Consider the following 23401-nt stretch of genomic DNA (forward strand, 5'->3'; position numbering starts at 1 on the left):
GGAAATACCACCACTGTGCCATAAATGAGCCCAATAGGTGAATAATTTGGTGAATACAGCTGCCACTATAAAAAAAAAAAAATATATAACAGTGTACAATCCTTCACTTATATCTAAGAAGAAAGAAGAAATTAGTGGCGCTATCCCAGACAGCACTGTCCAATAAAACTGAAAAGGTGTCTGGTAAAGCAATGTGTTTAAACCATCAACACAACATGTGATTAATATGAGTGATTGGATAAAGTTTAAACGGCATGTCCATATATGTCAAAAAATATTTAGACAATCAAAACACCATGTGATAGGTATAAGTGATAAACTAATTTATTAAAATACACGCGTGGCTGTGAGGCATGCCGCTGGAAGCCGCATGAGCCAGTGGTGATTCGATTGAGTGGCGAAGTACCGAGGAGGGGGGTGAGAACTAAAGATATAGCACCTGCACACCTCGGGTCCGCCGTGACCGTTTCCTTGCATTGTGTGATCCAATTTGCTGAGTTGCTGTGACTTGCACTTGTTTTCATTGCTGGTTTGGATTTTGTAAAATGTGAGTGGATCATTTAAAGAGTGGCAGTATTTTAATAAATTAGTTTTGCTGTTTTACACTATTGGAGCACTTTATTATTTTACATGTGGAGTGATTCCCATACACGCTGCTGGACATCGGGCTGTTGATTTTACCTGTGTGTGTGGTATAATGGCGTTTCAGCCTTGCACGCAAGTGCAGGCATTTGGAGTCGGTGAGTGCGTTTCTTAAGGGAGTGGGTTCACTCAACACTCTGGTGTGGTGGAAGACATTAAGAAGACACTTACAACTAAAGATTACTTCATTTCTTCCACATATGGACTTTTTGTTTAGAGTTTATCACTTATACCTATCACATGGTGTTTTGATTGTCTAAATATTTTTTGACATATATGGACATGCCGTTTAAACTTTATCCAATCACTCATATTAATCACATGTTGTGTTGATGGTTTAAACACATTGCTTTACCAGACACCTTTTCAATTTTATTGGACAGTGCTGTCTGGGATAGCGCCACTTATTTCTTCTTTATATATGTGTTTGCACGGTTTTCAGATATAAGAGAAGGATTGTACACTGTCATATTCTCTTATAGTGTGTACTTGCCTCTATCCAAAGCACCTAGTGTGCTTTCCGTCTCTTCTCTTTCCTCTATCGGCATAAGTCACTCCTGACAGTCTATGCCAGTCTTTTTCAACCAGGGTGTTGTGCCTTCTGGGCTCTTAGGGGGTGCCATGGCAGAATGTCTAAACAATTGTCAACTAGCCAGCAGGTAGGTCAAGCCTGCCTTTTTGGTTACAGAAAGCCACAGGTTTTTTTACAGCACTACAATCTTGGACACCATGCGGACAAGCTGCTAGCATCCTAACAACCAATGACATCACCAATTGATAAGGAGGATGTTGGGCGCCTGAGGACGTCCTTGTTTGACCCTCCCTTGCTCCACCCATCAGCACTAAGGTTATATTAGCTGAATGAGGGAGAGAAACTGAAGGAGAAGAGAAACACTGGAATACTAGTCAGTACCAGTGTGCAAGGGTATATTGTTTTGTAGAAATAAATCACTTCTAATGTTGGGTGTCCTAGGCTTGTAGATGTAGCTGCATAATATAAAACTATTAGTTTCGTTTTTTACATCTTAGAATGGGGTGCATAATTTGAAAAGGCTACCTTGACTGAAAAAAGTTGAGAAACACTGGTCTATGCCGACAACAGACTGAGTCCCCTCAGTCTATTATCATTGTGCCTCTTTGCAGTAACTTGGACCATATGCCCATGAAGAACATGGACTTCTGCACATATTAGAAATAAGCGGTCCTCTTCTGACACTTAGGCTGACCATATATGATTCATTTTTTTTTCAATCAGCCAGAAGGCTGATGGGTAAGAAAATGGATTTCTCCATCCACACAAATGTGAGGTGGATGGAGCGATCCTCCCTACTTTTAGAATACAATAGCACAGCGGGAAGGATTCCTTGATCCAACACTTCACTTGTGTGGATGGTGAAATCCATTAGTTGAATCCTCCACTGTCAGAATACACTGAGGTTAAAGGCCCCAGTTCCCATGTTTTAGGATAATACATTTTTGTATAACTTTTTTCAAATTAAGTGTAAGTTGGTTCTAGTTGATCAAATAAAAGTGTTTGACAGAAGTTGATTGTTAGGTCAACTTCTGTTGAGCCGGAACAGTCATACATGGATCGAAATTTGGCCAGTCCCTGCTGAACCGGACAAATTATGATCCATCTATGGACAGCTTTACCCCACTTACTGCCATTTAATTGTCATATGTTAAAACTTCAGTTGGCAGTAGGTTCTGGCATTTGTTAAATGAATGACATAGGATGGGGCTGAGTGCCCAGAGGGGGTGGAGCTTTTTCTTGACTTACTAGGCAGAAATCAAGGCTCTAATTACAGCCTGGGCCTAGAATCCAAGGAGGCAATTTAAGAACTAACACTTGCAGGCACTACAAATGCAGCACTTCAACACTGTTGTTACCTTAAAAACAGTGGCAGCTGGTGCTAATAAAAAAAAAACCTCACTGGGGCCGCACTCACCCCATGTTCAGCTAATCCGGTCTTAAGATCCAGCTCCTATCCTGATTGGCCAGGAGGAGAAGCTGGAAGACAATAGCGAATATTAATTCGCCAATGTCAAAAACTGGTGTATTATCCTGCGCTTCCTTAAACTATTCGGTGAAAACAACAAATAAATAAATAAAATAGGCTGCAAATCCCAAAAATTGTGCTCCCACAACTACCAAAAAAGAAAAGTGAAAAAATTGGCTGCGCCTACTACACAATATACAAACATCCAGTGACATGATTAACTGTATAATACCAATCTTCATATACAGTGAATATCAAAATTCATATACAGTGTATATCCAATGTTCATATGTGTCCAATTTTTCTTCTATATTTATAGTTCAAAGTATGTGATCCTTATATTGTGCTTTTCTTCACCCTTGTGGGTCTTAAATGGCATAAAGTGAATCCCACCACTGTATGTGAATTTTTATATCCACTGTATATGGAGATGGGTATTATACAAGTAATCACATCACTGGATGCTTGTATATTGTGTAGTAGGCGCAGCCAATTTTTTCACTTTTATTGATTCGCTAATGTCACAAGTGGGTGGGTTCTGAGACCAATCTTTTTGAAGCCAATTAGAGCCTCAGGCTCTAATCGCATGCTTTCAAAAAAACAAAAAACAAAAAAACACATAGAAACCTATGAGTCCGGCGCCCCGCATAGAAATTAGGGGGCTGCGCCCCTTATGGACTGGCCGCCACTGCTTAGAAACGATTTAGGCAGGTTGGGTATTTTAGTCTTAATTCATACCTTAGTGGGAGTGTACATCACTGTGAACATGTGGTCTTGATGAGGCTGCAGGACGCCTTGCAGGGGGCTGATCATGAAAGCAGTATTTGCATCAACGTTATTCTTAATTTTTGCCATATCCACAGCTTCTCCTGGTTGTAAAGTTTGTAAATATGGCTTCATAATCTGCCAGTAGAATGGAAGCTCCACATGCCTGATAGGTCATAACATACAGTTACAATACAAATTACTGACACAGTCGAATAGCATGGACTATTGATTAAATCTACTTACGTTGTGTTTCTAATGACAATGCTCTTTTGCACTGTGGAATGTAAATTTGTACTGGGGAAACATATTAAATGTTCAGCTTTGACATCAGTAAGCTCACCAGGACATGAAGTGCTTTTACCATCACTGACAGACACCAGCTCTAAGCCCACAAGCTGTCCATATCCTGGTAACAGAAGGAGAAACAAAATAGTGACAAAATGGCACCTTAGATTTATTACACATACATAGGCTAATGATGTGTAATATATGATATATTTGACCATTCTTGCTCTATTATGCACTGCCAGAGTCTATGACAATCTTTTGCCCTGATATAAACCAGCATATGAAAGAGGCAGTGACTATTATATGGAGATCAGGAATCTTGCTGAAAAATCACAGAGATGTTCCAAAACTATAAATAATTATTGTGATAACATTTGTTTTTCTTTTTGTATAGAGTGGTGAGGGGTTAGAACCTCTGTGTGGTTTTGATAGCCATCTGTGGACAAGCTAGAGATGCACTCTGTTTGTCCTGGTGATCATTATCACTAGGGACAGAAAGTGAAGGGAAAGTAAAAATTGTGAATCAGAACAAAACCAGAGGTAAAATCTTCTTTTAGTTTGTAGGCAGGTGCAGTCTACTTTCTTTACTGCTGGTGGTACTCAATTGCAGCTGCATTGCCGGGGGAGAGGAAGTCAAGAGGAACATGGCTCCTCTATGGTTTCCAGGGTCACTGGGGAAGCTATCAAATTGGATGCTACCGCCCCATGTGACTCTAGCAGCCATCTTGGGTCAGGTAGAGCCTATATAAGGTCCTGACTCCCAGCCTTGGCACGCATTTCTTGTGTAGGTTGTGTCATCTGACAAAAAAGTGATTAGTGGCAGCAGGGCCATCTTTAATGCGGGGCAAAAGGGGCAGCTGCCCCGGCCCAATCATTGGTATGAGGCCAAAAGCAGTTGTTCCTTAGAACCCGCGCTGCCCGCATAGTTGTTATGATTTTCCCGGAGGTTTCTGCAGCAGCTTGGCTCCCGGCAGTGTCACCTGTGTGGGCAGCCTCCAGGTTGTACCCAGAGAGTGCATCTCTCACCATCGATTGGCTCCCTCCTCTTTCCATCCCTAGGAGAGCAGGTTCCAACCGGCAAGTCCTCCAGTGGTGTGAGAGGCTCCTTGATTATGTTCCTCCGGCAGTAATTTGACTCCCGGGAATGCTATCCCTGGAGTTCCCTCACCTGTCATACCAGTGATATCTTGGGCAGCTCTAGTTTAGAGACACATGTGGCTGCACATTAGGCTCAAGCCTGGGTCTTATGGGCTGCAGTGGATATCTGACAGATTTCACCTGGCTGTGTATGGGTGGACTACAACTTTGCTTCATCTATTGTGGACACTATTGTTACCTATCACTTACTGGTTATTTAACATGTTTTATCATCACCATACAAGAGGACTAAAGTGCTTTTAAGGTGTTTCTGGACAATTTTTGGTTTAGTACGTTCTTCATTAAGCTGTCCCGAGCTAAGTCATAAAATTAGGAGCTGCATGTACAGCAGCAGCCCTGTCTGCTCTCTCTTCCAGCTGCTGCACCTTCCCCCACCGCACTGTCTCTCTCCAACATCTCCACCCACCACCACAATTCTCCGTCGCCAATCGTGGGCATGTAGTATGCCATCTGGACCAGCACCTGGAAGAGGGGGACGCGGGATGGGGGAGATGACACTGGAAGAGGAGGACATGGAACGGAGGAGGAGGAGGACATGGGATAGAGAAGATGGGACTGGAGGAGGAGGAGGACATGGGATGGAGAAGATGGGAAGGAGGAGGGTGAGGACATGGAATGGAGAAGATGGGACTGAGGGGAGGAGGACATGGGATAGGGGGGATGGGACTGGAAGAGGAGGACATGGAACGCAGGAGGAGAAGGACATGGTATGGAGGAGGAGGAGGACATTTGATGGAGAAGATGGGACTGGAGGAGGAGAACATGGGATGGGGGGATAGGACTGGAAGAGGAGGACATGGGATGGAGAAAATGGGACTGGAGGAGGAGGAGGAGGACATGGGATGGGGGAGATTGACCTGGAGGAGGAGGAGGACATGGGATGAGGAGATGGAACTGGAGGAGGAGGGCGTGGGACTGGAGGAGGATGTGCAATGGGGAAGATTTGACTGGAGAAGGAGGATGTGGGATGGAAGAGATGGGATGAGGAGATGGGACTGGAGGAAAACGTGGGATCGGGGAGATTTGACTGGAGGAGGATGTGGGATGGAGGAAATGGGACTGGAGGAGGAGGAGATTGTGGGATGGGGAGACGGGACTGGAGGAGGAGGATGTGGGATGAGGAGGAGGACATAGGACTGGAGGAGGAGGATGTGGGATGGGGGAGATGAGACTGAAGGAAGATTTTTTTTGGCTAAATTATAATTCCTTACTGTTGAATCGTGAAAGCACTGATAACTTGGAACAAGAGTGTTAAACTAAAAGTGGGTTCACTGAAGGACTTGGTGGAATGGCCAGTGGGTGGATTCAGTGAGTTGGCCAGTGGGCGGGCCCTGGGGAATGCTTAGTGGTCAGGCCCAGGGGGGCCCAGGTCTAAAGCTGTGTAAGGGGCCCCAAAATTTCTGATGTTTGCCCAGGGTTCAATCAGTATTAAAGATAGCCTTGAGTGGCAGGGAGAGGTTCCAGATGAGTAGGGAAAGGATAGGGACACACCATCCTTCTGGATACTTCCCCAATTGGTCTCAGACTGGCTAGGCCACATTCTGTCACTCAAGACCAATGCTGTCGGCAAATCTACGGCCAGCACATTGCTGTTATATGCCGTAAGTGTTCCCGGTCAGGTGCCTTCCCACTGGGTTTGTTGTTGATTACTGGATTCTGCATTAATATAAGTTCTGTTCTCTGCAACTGGACTTTGTGTGTTTACTGCCGCCACACCACACTGCACCTCCCCACAAGTTGTTCTGGTGACTACTATCTATGAGGGGATTTCGCTACGGAGGGCATTTACAATCACTTCCTGTGGTGTATACAGGGCAGGAACTGAAGAGAAAGTGAGGCCCGGAACGAAAAGGAAAAGAAGAAGAGAATAGTGCAGGGCCGGGCATGACAGTGTGTCTAGTGACACACACAGGGTTAAGCTGGCCAGGTTTGGTGGGGTGGAGCCAGCAGGAAACTTTAGAGGTGGGGTCATATAAGAGGAGGGGCGGAGCTGGGACGGAGTCAGTGGAGCAGGAAGAGACACGAGGAGGCAGATTTTCTCTGCTCCTCTACAGCAATGGCCGGCATCGACGTGATACTGGCTCGTCTGCGGCAGGCGGCAGCGTCCAGGGGACCGGAGTGGCTCCAGAGTCAAGTCGCAGGGCTCTTTGAAGAAGAAGCAGGCGGATCGGCGATCAGAGGTGAGGGGACTGCCCGTGCGCGGAAGTCGCGGCCGCCGGCGCGGTATTCGCCTGGACCCGATGGACGCTCGGGTCGCCAGGCACGTAGCCCAAGGGGAGAACAGTCAGCCCCTCCAGCCAAGAGGAGCCAACCGATGGCGGATGCCAGGCCCGGGCAGAACACACGCCGCGGCGCGGTGGGCGGGGCTACGGGTCAAGATGGCGCCGCTTCACTGAGAGCAGGACCCAGGCGTGCTGAAAGAGCGAACCCCCCAGCAGCTTTGTACGAGCCGAGGGGGGAGGACAGAAGTGAAAGAGGAGCTGCTGCAGCGCCCAGGGCGGGGAGGAGAAGCACTGCTGACACCGCAGGTGGCAATCGGTCGCCTGGCGGGGAGAGGGACCGCCAGAGGGGCGGACGGAGGAATGAACAGGCCGGCCCGGTCTCAGCCATTTCAGGGCGGCGTGGAATCCAGGCGGGAAGCAGAGCTGCAGAGGTCGGACGAGTCATGTCTCAGCGGGTGCATACGGCCTCCAGGAGGGATGCGCCTGGGGGGCTCACCACGCCGGCAAGCCCACCCCAGGGGGAACGGTCCGAAGACGAGGAGTTGGAAGAAGGCGAGGTGGAGGCACACCAGCAGGATACGGCGATGGAAACCAGACCAGCCGCTGTCGGGAGGTCTCCGGGTCAGCCCGGTAAGTCCAGTGATAATGAAGAATTTACTAATGCTTTACAAAATATATGAGGTGTGGTTAACCCAGGTACGGCAGGGGCAGTAGCCCGACCACCACGGGTGTCACAGGGTCATGACCACCAAGTGGCGGGACAAGGATCCGCCAGTTCGGGGTCAGGGGGACAACTGAGTGAGCTGTTGGAGGGCCTGAGGGCGCTAGTAGGACGTTTTGGGGAACAATCTCCTCAGGCGGCCACAAGCGGAGTACCGCAGGTAACCGGCGGGGGGGTGTTAGCTGGTGGGGAGGTGGAACCTTCCACGGGGGTGTCTGCTGATAAGACCCTGGAGTCGGGTGGTGCCAAAGAGAAGCCGGGGGAAAAAGGGGCAACAGAGGCGGCAGGTAGGGCGGACATAGTCAGGATTGCAGACGCAGCGAAATGCGAGGTATATGTCTGCTTTGAGGGCCCGCTGGGTGCACATCTGAAGCAGGAGGTTCGGGAAAAGATCCAAAAAGGGGAATACGTGGAAATATTTTCCTTGTTGCCGTTGGAAAAGTTTAACCTGGACAGGGTTAAGCCTGATGACTCCAAGAAGGAAGATGAGGAGAAGAGGAGGTACAGGTTGATTCCGCGGATGTTTGTCAATTGGTTACAAGCGTTCGCTATCATGGCCAGCGTCATTGGCGAAAAGAATCCGGAGCATTGCTCTGGGTTGTTTTGTTATATGGATGCTATTGGGGAGGCACACAGAGTTTATGGTTGAACGGCTTGGCTGCGTTATGACGAGCAGTTCCGACAACACAGAGCGGTTCATCCGGCCCTGCGTTGGGACCATAAGGACATCAGCCATTGGATGAGACTTATGTCCTCGGCTAGGGCCTCGCCTCAGTTTTTTCAAGGGGGGGCCGGGGGTACACACTCCTCAGGACTACCGGCCGGTAAGAAATGGGGAGTGTGTTGGCAATACAACGGACACTGTAAGTTTGGGGGATCGTGCAAATTCAAGCACGAATGCTCAGGATGTGGGGGAGCTCACACACTGGCCAGATGCTTCAAAAAAGGAAAACGTACCGGGGAGCCTGTTAACAAGAGGGATGACGCCGGTGAAGGTGGAAAGGATGCTGCCTTTCCCAAGTAAGTATCCGGATAGGGAGGCGGCATCATTGCTTACTGCGGGTTTTCGGGAGGGGTTCAAAGTACCATGTGCCTTGGAGGCGGTTCCCCCTATGGCAAGGAACTTGAAATCAGCGTTGCAACACCCAGGGGTGGTGGGAAAAAAATTGGCGAAAGAAGTGACATTAGGCCGCATGGTAGGGCCATTTGCGGATAAGCCGTTACCGGATTTGGTGGTGTCCCCATTGGGAGTGGTGCCCAAAAAAGAGGCGAATAAGTTCCGATTAATTCACCATTTATCCTTTCCAAAAGGGGGCTCGGTCAATGATTTCATCGACCCTGATGCCTGCGCGGTGTCCTATACTTCCTTTGATGCTGCGGTGCGGTGGGTTAGGAGGTATGGACAGGGGGCACTCATGGCAAAATCTGACATAGAAGCGGCGTTTCGGCTACTGCCAGTGCATCCGGACAGCTTTAGGCTGCTGGGTTGCCACTGGCAAGATCAGTTTTACGTCGATAAATGTTTGCCCATGGGTTGCTCCATTTCTTGCGCCATGTTTGAGGCGTTCAGTTCCTTTTTGGAGTGGGTGGTTAGGGATGTGTCGGGGCTGGACTTGGTTATCCATTACTTGGACGACTTCCTGTGTATAGGTCCTCCTTCCTCCAGTGTGTGTGCGATTTTATTGTCAACGTTGCAGCACATTGCGGGAAGGTTCGGAGTGCCACTGGCAGCCGAAAAGACAGAAGGGCCGACAACCGAAATTAGTTTTCTGGGTATAATAATTGACTCCATAGCAATGGAATGCAGATTGCCGCAGGGGAAGTTAGTGGATTTACAGAAGGAGATCCGGGAGATTCATGGCAGGCGGAAGGTGCAGTTGCGGACACTGCAGTCGTTGCTAGGTAAGCTAAATTTCGCTTGTAGGATCATACCCATGGGTAGGGTGTTTTGTCGGAGGCTGTCAGCAGCCACGGCGGGAGTTAAAGCCCCCACTCATTTTATCAGGCTGACGAGGGAACATCGGGAGGACCTGAAGGTATGGTATCAATTTTTGTCAGGGTACAACGGAAGATCAGTGTGGATGTCAGGTCCGGTAAGTAACTTCGATGTGGAACTGGTTACGGACGCGGCAGGTTCTACGGGTTACGGGGCTTATTTTCAAGGGCAATGGAGCGCTGGGCCGTGGCCACAATCATGGGTGAAAGCGGGGTTTCTTCGGAACCTGGTACTACTGGAATTATTTCCAGTGGTGCTGGCTATGGAGTTATGGGGGCGGTCTTGCCAGAATTTAAAGTTGAGAATTAACTGTGACAACATGGGGGTTGTGCAGGTGGTCAATCGCATGTCAGCGTCTTCCCAACCTGTCATTAGGCTGATGCGACAGTTGGTATTGCGGTGCTTGCAATTGAATACCTTTATATATGCGGTACACATACCAGGGGTTGACAATACACTGGCTGATTCGCTGTCTCGCTTTCAGTGGGACAAGTTCAGGGAATTAGCCCCGGCAGCGGAAAAGGAAGGGATTCCTTGCCCGGAGTGGATCTGGGAGCTGGCATTGGAGTCGCCGCAGGATGGATCCAGCAGTCAGTGAGTAAGTCCACTTGGATGGCCTATATGAAGGTATGGAGAGAATGGGAGGGTTTGCGGCAAAAAACTGGGGTGGACAAGGATGGGATTGAGGTGAGATTGTTGGTCTTGTATTTTGTGTCCAGAAATATGGAAAATGGGGTGGCGGTGTCTTCTATTGAAAAGAAGATGGCGGCTTTGTCATTCCTTTTCAAGCTGAAAAGGGGGGAGGATTGGACAAAAGATTTTTGGGTTAGGCAAGCCATAAAAGGGTACAAGAGAGGACAAAGAACAAAAGATGAAAGAAGGCCTGTCACTTTTAAAAACCTGGTGGCCATTTGTGGGCAGTTAAGGTCAATATGTTCTTCAAGTTATGAATGTTTGCTGTTTACGGCAGCTTTCTCGTTGGCCTTTTTTGGGGCGTTCAGAATTGGGGAACTGGTGAGCCCAGCACGGGGGGATGCGGGTGGCATTCTGGTGCAGGACGTTAGGTTAAACGGGGATAAAGTGTGTTTGAGACTGCGGAGGTCAAAAACCGATCAGACAGGGAAAGGGGTGGATGTATGGTTGTACGCTCTGCCGGGATCCACGGTATGCCCGGTAAGGGCGGTCGAGAAACTGGCGCAGGTAAGGCCAATGGGGGATGGGCCATTTTTGCGTCATGAAGACGGGTCTTACCTATCAAAATTTCAATTTGTAGCAGTGTTTAGAAAATGTTTGACGAAGTTGGGTTTGGATGGGAAGGCTTACGCTTCACACTCCTTCCGCATTGGGGCGGCTACTGAAGCTGCCAGATGTGGGTTGGATGAGGCAGCCGTGAGGAGGATCGGTAGATGGGAATCGAGAAGGTTCCGCACCTACGTACGACCTCAAATGATTATGGAATAACATTTATAAAAAAAAAAAAAAAAAAAAAAAAGGGAATTAAATGAATAGTGTTATAAAAAAAAAAAAAAAATGATGAATGACGTTACCTTGGTGTGATTTTCATTGCAGGGGGAGGTGCTCCGCGCCTTGTCTGGATTCTTGGTCACTCTTATGTGTGTTGGGGGGCCAGGAGAGGTGATGCGAGACCGGACGGGAGGCAGCTGGGAGTATCGAGGAGAGAGGCATACATCAGGTGGCTGGGGAGACCGGGTATGATGTGGGGCAGAGTGGTCACGGAAGTGGAGCGTTATGCTTGGTTGGACAGACCACCTGATGTGTTGGTAATCCATGCAGGAGGGAACGATTTAGGGGTACGCACGGTAAGAGATATACTAGCAAGCGCTAAGTCGGATTTGCTATATATCCGCACGGTCTTTCCCAATACTCTGCTGTTATGGTCCGACATGGTGGCACGCACCACCTGGCGGATGGCAAGGTCTGTGGAACGGCTGAACAAGGCACGCATTCGCATTAACAAAGTAGTGGGGAGGTTTTTGGTGAAACAAGGGGGCATGGTGATAAGACACAGAGAGCTGGAAATTAATGTAGGCCTTTACTTACGCAGGGATGGTGTTCACCTCACGGACGTGGGGACTGATCTGTGGACCATGGGTCTGCAAGAAGGAATTCAAAGGGCACTGAGTGTGTGGAGGGGCCCTTAAGGATAAGGTTTCATCCTTTCGGGCTGTGGCTGTGTTTTTTCTGTTGGTCGGTGACGGTAGCGGTAAACAAATGTGGTAAAAAGGGGTGGGGGGTCATCGATAGTATGGCCCCTCCGGTGTATTCCCGAAATGGAATACCGGTATGGTTACACTGCGGGCAAGGGGTTGTCTCAGAGCGGTACAGCTGGAGGCCTATCAAGTTGAAAATGGTTCCCGCGTGTAAGTTTTGATATGTGGTAAAAGGGTGGAGCTCCGTCATTGACCTACAGATTGCAGTTAATAACATGTTGTTTGCACTGAAGTTATATGGTATTTATATATTTAAGGTTATTGGAGTTATTTATTCAGTATGTTAATAAATAGGCTGTTATGGCCATTTTATACTCCAATAGATTGGTGTGGTCTCGTTAATTTAAATAAAGAAAAAGGGGGTTGGTGAAAATGGTATAGCAGTAAGAGAAAATAAGTGGGTACATCTGGAATACACTTGTCAAGCTCTCACATGGGACAAAGATGGTGAAAAAAAACTGACTTGGGTTTTAACCATTCCCTATCCTGTCCAAATTTTAAAAAAATTTGCAATGGCAGCTTCCATTTTTCCTTGCAAAGCTTTCCTTCAAGTAAAAGGGAATCAGGAAAACATGACATCATACAAGCAAGCAACCTATTCACAGCCCTAATGTTTAAATTATTAACTGCTTTTAACAAAGGAAAAGTGTGCCATATATGGCTAAATTTAGTCAGGCAGTACATTGGAATATCTTTCACCCCTTTCAAATGAAAATTTGTGCCCCCTGACACAGATGAACATTTTGGTGCAAGCACAATGAATCGTATGAACTCTGGGATAAATGAAATATCCATATTTTGTGACCTTTTCTTGCATACCAAAATGTGTAAGTATTACTACAGATTTTGCCAAAACATGATGATTTGCTCAACGCCTCACAAGTTAATCAGATTGGTGCATCATTAGTAAAATTGTCTCTTAACCCACCTGTCAGTGTAAGGTCATTGACCTGGCAGTTATCACAAACAATGGTAAAAGCCTGGCTGTAGGTCTCCAAGGATGAAGGGAAGAAGACAACCTGTAAAGGACAATAATGAGATGTAGAATCTTTACATATACTTACATATATTCCTAAACCTAATGCAATCAGTCTAATGATGGCCACACACATAATGATATGATCATTCAATTGAACAGTTGATGGGAATAAACAGATTGCATTACATACAAATACAACTGTACACAAATCAAGCTATTAAAATGCACCACCAAACCAATAATGAAAAGAATTGATCATTTTTGACTGCGGCATGTTGATTGACCATTCTGGAAATGTACTGATCATTGTTCTAACTATTAGAGAACTGATTGACTATCCAAACAAATAGCACAGTTTGAGACTGATATTGAAAATTGGCTGATAGCGAAAGGAGTATTCATGTGTGCTGAGTTGTACAATAATTCAATAGAGTAGGATCCCCATTATCTAAATTAAGCCTAAATCACAATATGTATGGTGCACATCAGCCTGACAGAATCAGATCATAATCAAGTAAGCAGAGCACGTGAAGTGATGGCTTCTACACTAACCTCAATAACAGTTTCTTGTCCAGGATACAGTTCAAACAGGGCCGGGTGGATTCCGAAGGGTGCCTGTTCAACAAATCCTGCTGTTGCTATACTCTTCAAAAGACATTATAAGTGTTAAATGCTATAGTCAATGTCAAATAGAAACATTTAATGTTATTTTTGCTTTCTATGATTTAGAAATAAAGGCTTAAACTGAGTGGATAACCTGCCAGACTGTTTCAATATTGCTCTGTTACACTTCCACCAGAACCTAAAAATGCAAAACTTTTCACATTATCTTTGAAGACAAGGAGGTTATCTGGAACACAAATCTTTCTACTTTCCATAGGCTTTAGCTCAGGGGTAGGCAACCCTCGGAACTGGTGCCGCAAGCGGCACTTAAAGCCTCTTTTGCCGGCACTCGACTCCCTCCCCATCAGCAGAGCAGCGCAGGGAAGTGTCAGAGAGACACTAATGCATTCCAATTTCAGAATTTCCCACGCTACACCTGCACTGAGGGGGAGGCAGTGTGCCCCCACACATTGTAAAAGATGGGAAACATTGTTTGGTTCTCTAACTTTGCTGTAGTTGCGATTGTCAGCTTTGGTGATGGGGAAGAGATTGGGTGCAGCTCTGCTGGGGGGGGGGGGGGCTATCCCTGTTTCCAGGTGGAGGAGGACTGTCATTGGCCATTGCTAAAGCCAATCACAGTCCTGCTAGCCCCATCCACCATCTGGAGGAAGATGACTTGCTTGGTTGCCACTACCAACCTCAGAAAGAAGGGATTTCACTGTGATTGAGAAAACCACAAATCAGGTGAGTTTGTGGAATTACAGTTGAGCTTCTGGGAACTTTGTTAAAAATTATTCCTGAACCTTTGCGTCACCTACTACTGAACCCCTGCACTCTGTGACCCTTTAAGCCACAGCCAGTATTCAGCGCAATGAAAATCACACCCAACTCTTGCTGCGGCGCAGAGCACCGCACTTTTTCTCAGCTGCGTGGGCCCAACTTGTGATCCTGCACACAGGCCCACTGCTTTTAGAAAATACCCCTGACCTGAGCTCATCATTGCGCATCCTGTCCAGATGCATGTATGTGACATCACAGACATCACATACATCCCATACAAGCGCGTGGGCTGGATGCGAGAGGTGGATCAGCAGGATGAGTGTGCCAGGACAGGTAGACGTGTCTCATCTCTGCTTCCTTTCACCACTCTGCATATGACACATATCATAGATGAGAAGAGGGTACAGCAGTGGAGCAGATGAGGAGGAGAGTACAACGGTGGGGAAAATTAGCAGAAGGGGTTCAGAGGTGGGACAGATGAGCAGGAGGGTACGGCAGTGGGGCAGATGTGCAGGGGGGTACAGTGGTGGGGCAGATGAGAAGGGGCTTCAGCAGTGGGACAGAAGAGCAGGGGGGTACAGTGATGGGGCAGATGAGCAGGGTGGTTCAGTGTTGGGCCAGATGAGAAGGGGGTTACAGTGGTGGAAAAGATGAGCGGGGGGGGGGGGGTTCAGTGGTGGGACAGAAAAGCAGGGGGGTAGAGCAGTGGGGCAGATGTGAAAGAAGGTGTATTGGTGGGACAGGTGAGCAGAGGGAACAGAGGTGGGGCAGAAGAGCAGGGGGTACAGAGGTGAGACAGATGTGCAGGGAGGTACATTGGTGGAGCAGATGAGCAGCAGGGTTACAGTGGTGGGACAGAAGAGAAAGGGGGTACATTGGTGGGGCAGATGTACAGGAGGTACAGTAGTGGGAGGGATGAGAAGGGGGTTCAGCTGTGGGACAGAAAAGCAGGGGGGGTACAGTGATGGGGCAGATGAGCAGGGGGTTACAGTGGTGGGACAGATGAGCAGGGGGGGGGGTTCAGTGTTGGGGCAGATGAGAAGGAGATTACAGTGGTGGGACAGATGAGCAGGGGGGGTTCAGTGTTGGGGCAGATGAGAAGGGGGTTCAGAGGTGGAACAGATGAGCAAAGGGGGGTTTTAGTGTTGGGCCAGATGAGAAGGGGGTTACAGTGGTGGGAAAGATGAGCAGAAGGGGTTCAGTGTTGGAGCAGATGAGAAGGGGGTACAGCAGTGGGGCAGATGTGAAAGGAGGTGCATTGGTGGGACAGATGAGCAGGGGGTTACAGTGATTGAGCAGAAGAGCAGGGGGTACAGAGTTGGGGCAGATGTACAGGGCGGTACAATGGCAGGGTAGAGGAGAAAGGAGGTACATTGGTGGGACAGATGAGCCGGGGGAACAGAGGTGGGACAGATGTGCAAGAGGTACAGTGGTGGGGCAGGTGAGAAAGGGGTTTACAGTGGTGGGGCAGATGAGCAGATAAGTTCAGTGTTAGCACAGATGAGAAGATGGTTCAGTGGGGAGACAGAAGAGCATGGGGATAAGGCGGTGGAGCAGATATGCAGGGAGGTACAGTGGTGGGGCAAATGAGAAAGAGGGAACATTGGTGGGGCAGATGAGCAGGGGGTTACAGTGGTGGGGCAGATGAGCACGGGTTTACAGTGATGGGACAGAAGAGCAGGGGGTTACAGTGGTGGGACAGATTTGCAGGGGGGGCAGTGATCTGAGGTGTGAAGGTGCATGAATTGGGGCTGATCTGAAGTGTTGAGTTGCAGGAATTGGGGCTGATCTGAGGCGTGAGAGTGCAGGATGTTAATTTCTCACTACTCAAGTAGTTTACAGCGTTTACCTTATAAAAAATCCTTTTCGTGATTGAGAGTGTGACATTGACTCTTGTTATAAAATCAAATTTCTTTGAAAATATTTTTCGGCACACTGTGCTAAAAGGTTGCCTACCCCTGCTTTAGCTTCAATAGGCAAAATGTATACAGAATGAGATGCTATTAATGTGACCAGTTGGATTTTAGTTTCCAGTTTCTAACCAGTCTTTGGAAAACAGCAGCTGGAATCCCATTAGTTGTTACAGACAACATTTACGGTACATTTTCCGTACTGCTATATTTCATACTCAACAGTGCACCTGCACTCAATATGTCTATCCAAAGTGTTTCTATTGAATGTTGCATTTCCCTATTTAGGAAATATCAATGTTTGCTGGTTGTGATATGACACCATCCAAACCTTCTAAAAGAGGGAGAACACAGTGAGGTTGATTTACTAAAACTGGAGAGTGCAAAATATGGTGCAGCTCTGCATAGAAACCAATCAGCTTCCAGTGTTGTTTGTCAAAGCTTAATTGAACAAGCTGACATTAGAAGATGATTGGCTACCATGCACAGCTTCACCAGATTTTGTATTCTCCAATTTTAGTAAATTAACCCCAGTGAGTAAAATTTTCACACGAGGTGAAGACTATCTGAGAGTGTAACTCTGAAAGAAATAAGGAAAGAGATCTTACTCTAAAGTTTGCTGGAGGCCAGACACTTTTGGGCATAATGCAGAAGCTTCCACGACTCAGCCCCTCATTCTTGCAGAGACATTCAAAGATTTTTACTCCTCCAACTAGGCACGGACCACAGTCCAGGATACGAGGCACTGTTTAAACAATCAACAGTAACTAGTCAACATGAAGTAAAACTCAAGACAAAACATTTTTTGGTGAGTGGGGAATAGTTAAAACCTCTGTCAGGTTTTTATTGATATCTGTGTCCCCATTACAACCTGCCCTTGTGACCACACAAATAACAGAAATCTACTCATCTGGGACACATGACAGGAGTGCTAACCTACCACATTATACACAAAACTGCTTTGTATTTCTGTCTGTCTACAGTACACCATTCCACCTACTTCCTGTTCTGATCATCACACAGGGCATGAGTAGAAATACACTGTATGGTGAAAGGTTTGTGGACACCTGACCATTACACCAATATGATCTCATTGGACTTTCCAAAACCATGAGTATTAATATGGAGCTGCCACCCTTGGAGGCTTTAAGTGGCTACAACATTCTGGAAAGGCTTTTTACAAGAACTTGGAGTGTGTTTGGGCACATTTGTACCCATTTAGCCAAAAGGGTGTTTGTTGTACAAGAAGCCCTGACTAGCTATTAATCCCAAAAGTGTTCAATAAGGTTGAAGTTAGGGCTCTGTGCACTTTGTGCACAGGGACACAGCCTTGCTGGAACAGAAAAAAAACATTCTCCACACTGTTGCTACAAAGTTGGTAGCACATGATTGTGTATGATGTACTGCATGCTGTAGAATAACAGTAAATTTCACTGGAAACACCACAATTCAATAATGTGGAGGGTGTCCACATATTTTTGGCTATATAGTGTATCAATAGCAAAGACAGCAATAAGCACATGAAAAAGCTGAGGAATAAAAGTTACCATTTAAAAGGAAACAAAATAAAACAATAATCCATGTCCTTAACCAAATAGAATAATCCCGAAGAGGCTATTTCATAATAAAATAGTTTTTATCTAAAAAATGAGAATTATAGAGTGCACATATAATTCTTTTCCTTACATGTAAGTATTGGAGGTGGCCTCATTGCTTCAATAGGGACTAAAACTGGATATGGTGCTTGTGACTCCACCAATATGAAATCCTCAAAGTCAGCCAAAGAATCAGGAACAAAACGCACTGTGTACTGACAACTCATACCCGGGGCTACAATTCCACCTTCTCCAGGAAACTTCCCTAGAAGCACAAATATAAAATATATAACTGCGGACATACATTAGGTAGCATGTTTACTGTGTAAAGATTACAGCCACATTTTAACAGACAAATACCTTGAATAAGAAATCTGAACTACTACTAATATGTATTACAAATAGTACATTATGTTCTTAGCAAACGGCTTTTCTGTATCTGGTAGGATTTTTTCCCTGTTGGAGGATAGTTCCCTGTTGGAGGAAATTGAACCAAATTTGTTTAGGATTTTTGCCTTCCTCTGGACCTACTTTTCAGATTCTGAGGATGCAATGTGTTTTTTTTAATGTTTTTTTTTAAATGGCATGTCTTTTTTTAACATGACTAAATAAACGTTAAACTTTTCCCCTAAGGCTTGGTTCACACCTATGCAGGTTGCAGTTTGCATATACCAGGTGCATTTTGCGTTTTTCAATACAGCTTTTTGATCCATTGAAGTCTATGGAACCAAAAAACAGAAAAAAGTCCCTGGCCCTTTCCATAAAATGCACAGATGTGAACTACATCTATAGGAAACATGTTAAATGGACTGTAGTGTGTTGCTGCAAAACGTAAAATGCACAAAAAAATGCATAGGTGTGAGCCAGGCCTAAATGTTTGTTAAAAGTCGCTCTCCAGGAAGATATAATATAAAAAGCAGAGTTGATTGCCCATCAATTTATTACTGCTCCATCAGTGTACATCCAGCAGACTAGTGTTGTCATCCAAGCTGCAGTGAAGGTTAAGGACTTGACTGTGCTTGTCTGGCAGGAGTGCCTGAATCAAACAATAGGCTAAAAGAGAATTATACATACTGTCATAATTGTCAAAAAATTAAGACATGCATTGATTTTGATGTTTTACTTACCAAGCCCAACAGAGAAATATGGAGTGGAAGGGGGGATGATCCTCACGTGACGACTTGATGCTGTCATGTTCCTTAACTCCACCGTCATCTTTATGTATTTAAACAGAGATTGAATCAGTTGTATGTTGTAGAAGACCTCTAGCTTTATTAATGTCTCTTTAAATATACTGTGCATGTAAAAAAATCAACCAAATGCAATAATAACGACTAAATATACTATACTGTCCCTTTAAAAGTTTTAACATGTCTGCATGGTGTTTGCATGTTCTCCCTGGGCTTGGGTGGGTTTTCTCTGGGTATTCCAGTTTCCGCCAAAGACATTTTCAAAAGTTAATTGGTTCCTGTCTAAATTAACCCTAGTATGTGTATGTATGAATGTGAGTTAAAGTGTCACTAAACCCAGGACCCTGCATTCATTATATCTGGTCTCCCACAGTACACAGAACAGGGAAATGCAATTATTTTAGTAAATATAAACTGCTAAATACCTTTTCTCATCAGTAGTATATAGCAGTCTTATGACTTCAATCAGTGTCTGGTTACAGCTTGTAGGAGGTGTTTACATTCTACTCTGACTGTCTTATGAGGCTGCAGAACCCCTGACCCTCTGTCTGGACAGTGCTGATTGGCCCTGTGCTGATCACATGCACCCTCCCCCCCAAAAAAACAAAAAAAACTATTCTCTAGCAACACACACCAAACTGAGTATGTGCAGAGTGACTCCAAAGGCTCTGTCTTAACAGGAGATGGATTGGGGAACAGTGGAAGAAGGAGAGTATCAGAGAAGAGAGGATCACAGAGCCTTTTTTAACACAATGCGGAGGATTAACTCCTTAGGTGCCACAGTGAGTATAACAAGCATGCTTTACTGCATACACAGAATGATTTTGCTGTTGTGGGTTTAGTAACCATTTAAGGACCTTAGATTGTAAGCTCCTTGAGGGCAGGAACTGATGTGAATGTACACTATACATGTGAAGTGCTGTATAAATTGTTGGTGCTATATAAATACATGTAATAAATTAATACAAAATACAGTTTTCAACTGTTCAAAACCACAATCACAAGGCTAAATCACCTCATACATCTGTCCAATCTCATATTCTGGGAAGAAGATCACAGGCGGGTTAGCTAGAAATATTGGTATTGGCTCATTTGGATCACTAGTAAAAAAAAAAAAAAAAAAAGAACAAAAAGGTTTGAATCAGTAAAGGTTTAATAAAAAAATTCCCCAACACATTATCCATTTAGTGATCACAAAAAGAACTAATGAAAGAGTTCCAACAATGTTTAAAACAAAGATTTTTTCATATACAAGCACAAATACATTTAAAGCAACACTGCCATAATTCGGTATCTTTGAAAGGTGTGGTCCTTACTCTAAATTACGGGTTATTTAGGCTAGTTATACACTAGTGTGGGCCATGTGTCCCGCATTTGCTTGGGCGCGGCAGTCCATTCGTTTGAATGGGCTGCTGTGTCGCGTGAACCTCACAAAAAAGGTGCATGCATCTTTTTAAAAATGCGGCCGCAGGGAAACCGCACGGTCTTTTTGACCATGCGGTTTCCCTGCAGTTCCTGCACCCGCAATTGCACTGCACGCTGAGATGTGTAGGGGTGCCATTCATAATGAATGGCAGCCCCGCATGTCTAGCAAGAGCAGTGCTATTCGACTGCACGTGGTTGCGGGTGCGGGAATCGATGCGATTCCCGCAACCGAAAAGCACACTGCGGGCTAGTGTGAACCTAGCCATATAGGAATAAATAACCTAAGTGCAGGCTTACCTTGGGAGGTAGCCCCACCCTTCTTAACATAAGACACCAAAAGCCTGGATTCGCTTAGGGAAGCTGAAGGCTTCCAGTATGCATCTGCACCAAAACACAAAATGGCAACCCCCTAGATCAATTTATATTATTAGGATACTGAAATTACATTAAAAGGCTTTTTCATGATTATTTCCCTTAAAGCGGTATAAAACCCAAAACCAAAAATGTAATATATTGCAGCTTACCAATCATTAGATGTGATGGCTGCGTTTTCTTTTTGTTAAGCTTTTTTCCTTCTGTTTTCACCTGGTGATCTGGCCAGTAACATACTTTGAGTGATTACACTCTGGATGAAGGAGCAACACCTTTGGACAGCAGTATTCTCAGTCTTGGGGAAGGGGAGTGTTAGATGCACTAGCAGATTTAGATACACTGACAAATTCAAACTCCAGCTAGTATTTGCATCAGCAATGCAAATACCCCAAATCCTTCACATGCACAACGTTTTTAACAGAGTGACACTGATTGTAGGCCTTATGCACATAGGCACTGAGATGCTATAAATATGCCCAGCATAAACTTCAGTGCATTTTCTCATTCCTGAAGAGCTGCAGGTGGCGCTTACAGACTGCCATACAAGTGAATGGCTGTGGGTGGTCGTACTCTTATAAATGACTATGCTTTTCGGCACAGTTGTTTATCCACGGATACGCCTGCAGTGTATTTCCAGAGTACAGATGCTCACTTCATTGACAAGCTGTATGCAGCACCTGTGGCTCCCTGGATGTGGGAACCCCATGTAATTTTACACAGGGCATATTTTCAGCTCCTCACCATCCACATGCATTAGACTTTACAGGCTCAATTCCTTTTGTCACCAAACATTTGACATCATTCTAGGGCCCCTTGCACATTGGGGCATTCAGCTGCAGTGCATCCATCTTGTGGCTTTAGTGTGCCCAGGGGGGGACCGGTGCAGCGTGTGCCCAGGGGGGGACCGGTGCAGCGTGTGCCCGGGGGGGGGGGGACCGGTGCAGCGTGAAGCCCTGCTGCAGGCAGGCTGCGTCTGGAGGGGGCTGAACGCTGTCTGAGTAGTACCAGTGTTTAAGACCCTGTCCATTCAGGGATGAGGTTCTGGAATGCAGGTCTTCTTGTTATAGTTGGACTGCTAAGGCAATATTCAAAAAGAGGTAAATGTGCCTTACCTCCTTTCACCCTGCTGCACTAAACACTGGTTATTTTGTGCCCTATGTAATTATGTTCTGGCTCCAGTGAGCCACCAAGAGGGTACAGGTGCAATATTCTACAGAAACAGCAGAATGAACATAATGGAATTACATTTCTAAACATTTAGCTGAAGATCAAGTACCCTATTTCTAAGTGCATACCAAGGCCTCACTTCCTTCCTCTGAACCTGCTTTTTATTACACCTGAAATAATATCTTACTGGTCATCGATCACTCTTTTCCTTCCAGATATCAATACTTCTCTTTTCTTTGGAGGTAGAATGAGAGACCGTCCGCCATGCAGGCTGTTTGGTGGTAAAAAGCGTGGGTTTTTTAGGAAATTGTGACGCTTCTCTAGTTGTGCCAACTGAGCACGCTCAGCCTCTCTGTCCTCAGCATTCATCTCTTTCTTCTGTAATCTCTTTTTTGATAGTGCAGATTTCTAAAAGAATTCAACATAAGATACAAACAAGACAAGGTACATCAGCCACTAGAGCTGCACGATTCTGGCCAAAATGTGAATCACAATTTTTTTTGCTTAGAATAAAGATCACGATTCTTGCGTCGCAACATCATCTTTCACATTATACAAAAAAATTGGGCTAACTTTACTGTTTAGTTTTTTTATTAATTCATTAAAGTGTGTTTTTTCCAAAAAAATTGCATTTGAAAGACCGCTGTGCAAATACAGTGTGACAAAAAATATTGCAACAACCGCCATTTTATTTGCTAGGATCTCTGCTAAAAAGAAAAATATATAATGTTTGGTGGTTCTAAGTAATTTAGCTAAAAATCTAGCAAAAAATACTGGTTTTAACTTGTAGGCAACAAATATCAGAAAAAGGTTTATGCCGCGTACACACGGTCGGACTGTCCGACAGGAAATGTTGGATGTGAGCTTGTTGGCGGAAAGTCCGACCGTGTGTATGCTCCATCGAACATTTGTTGTCGGACTTTCCGCCAACAAATGTCTGCTAGCAGGTTCTCAAATTTTCTGCCAACAAAATTTTGTTGTCGGACTTTCTGATCGTGTGTACACAAGTCGTCGCACAAAAGTTCACTGCTCAGAAGCAGAAGTGGTCGGTCTTGTAAACTAGAGTTGGGAATGGAGAATTAACATTTGTGACGTGGAAAATTAGGAAATCTCCAAATGCAGCTCACATTCTCTTCTTCTTTAATGGGATAATAATGAAGCTGCTTTGCTGGTGATACTGATGGAGTTATTGCAAACGAATTTTCAAAGGATTTTTTTTTCAAGTGATATCAAGAATAATAATAATAATCATAATAATAATAATAATAGCACTAAATGAAAAACGCAAAAAGAAAAGTGCAAATCAACACTCACCAAACTTCTACTAACACAAAATTAGCAGAAGGAGCCCAAA

The 23401-nt window shown here is 45.4% G+C and overlaps 1 protein-coding gene across 2 annotated transcripts in view; it reads right to left on the bottom strand.

The window, feature by feature from the left end:
• DLEC1 (DLEC1 cilia and flagella associated protein) overlaps positions 1 to 23401 on the bottom strand; it is a 160064-nt gene that overhangs the window by 61664 nt on the left and 74999 nt on the right. For both annotated transcript variants that reach the window (XM_073630029.1, XM_073630028.1), the window contains exons 7-15: positions 22235 to 22455; positions 20099 to 20183; positions 19021 to 19108; positions 17985 to 18158; positions 16907 to 17043; positions 13558 to 13650; positions 12955 to 13045; positions 3654 to 3816; positions 3381 to 3573 (exon numbers count right to left, since the gene is read on the bottom strand). In XM_073630029.1, coding sequence (XP_073486130.1) covers positions 3381 to 3573; positions 3654 to 3816; positions 12955 to 13045; positions 13558 to 13650; positions 16907 to 17043; positions 17985 to 18158; positions 19021 to 19108; positions 20099 to 20183; positions 22235 to 22455 — 1245 coding nt within the window. The remainder of the gene's footprint in view (positions 1 to 3380; positions 3574 to 3653; positions 3817 to 12954; positions 13046 to 13557; positions 13651 to 16906; positions 17044 to 17984; positions 18159 to 19020; positions 19109 to 20098; positions 20184 to 22234; positions 22456 to 23401) is intronic.

The sequence above is a fragment of the Aquarana catesbeiana genome, linkage group LG05 (genome assembly GCF_042186555.1).
Source record: "Aquarana catesbeiana isolate 2022-GZ linkage group LG05, ASM4218655v1, whole genome shotgun sequence".
Classification (NCBI taxonomy): Eukaryota; Metazoa; Chordata; class Amphibia; order Anura; family Ranidae; genus Aquarana; species Aquarana catesbeiana.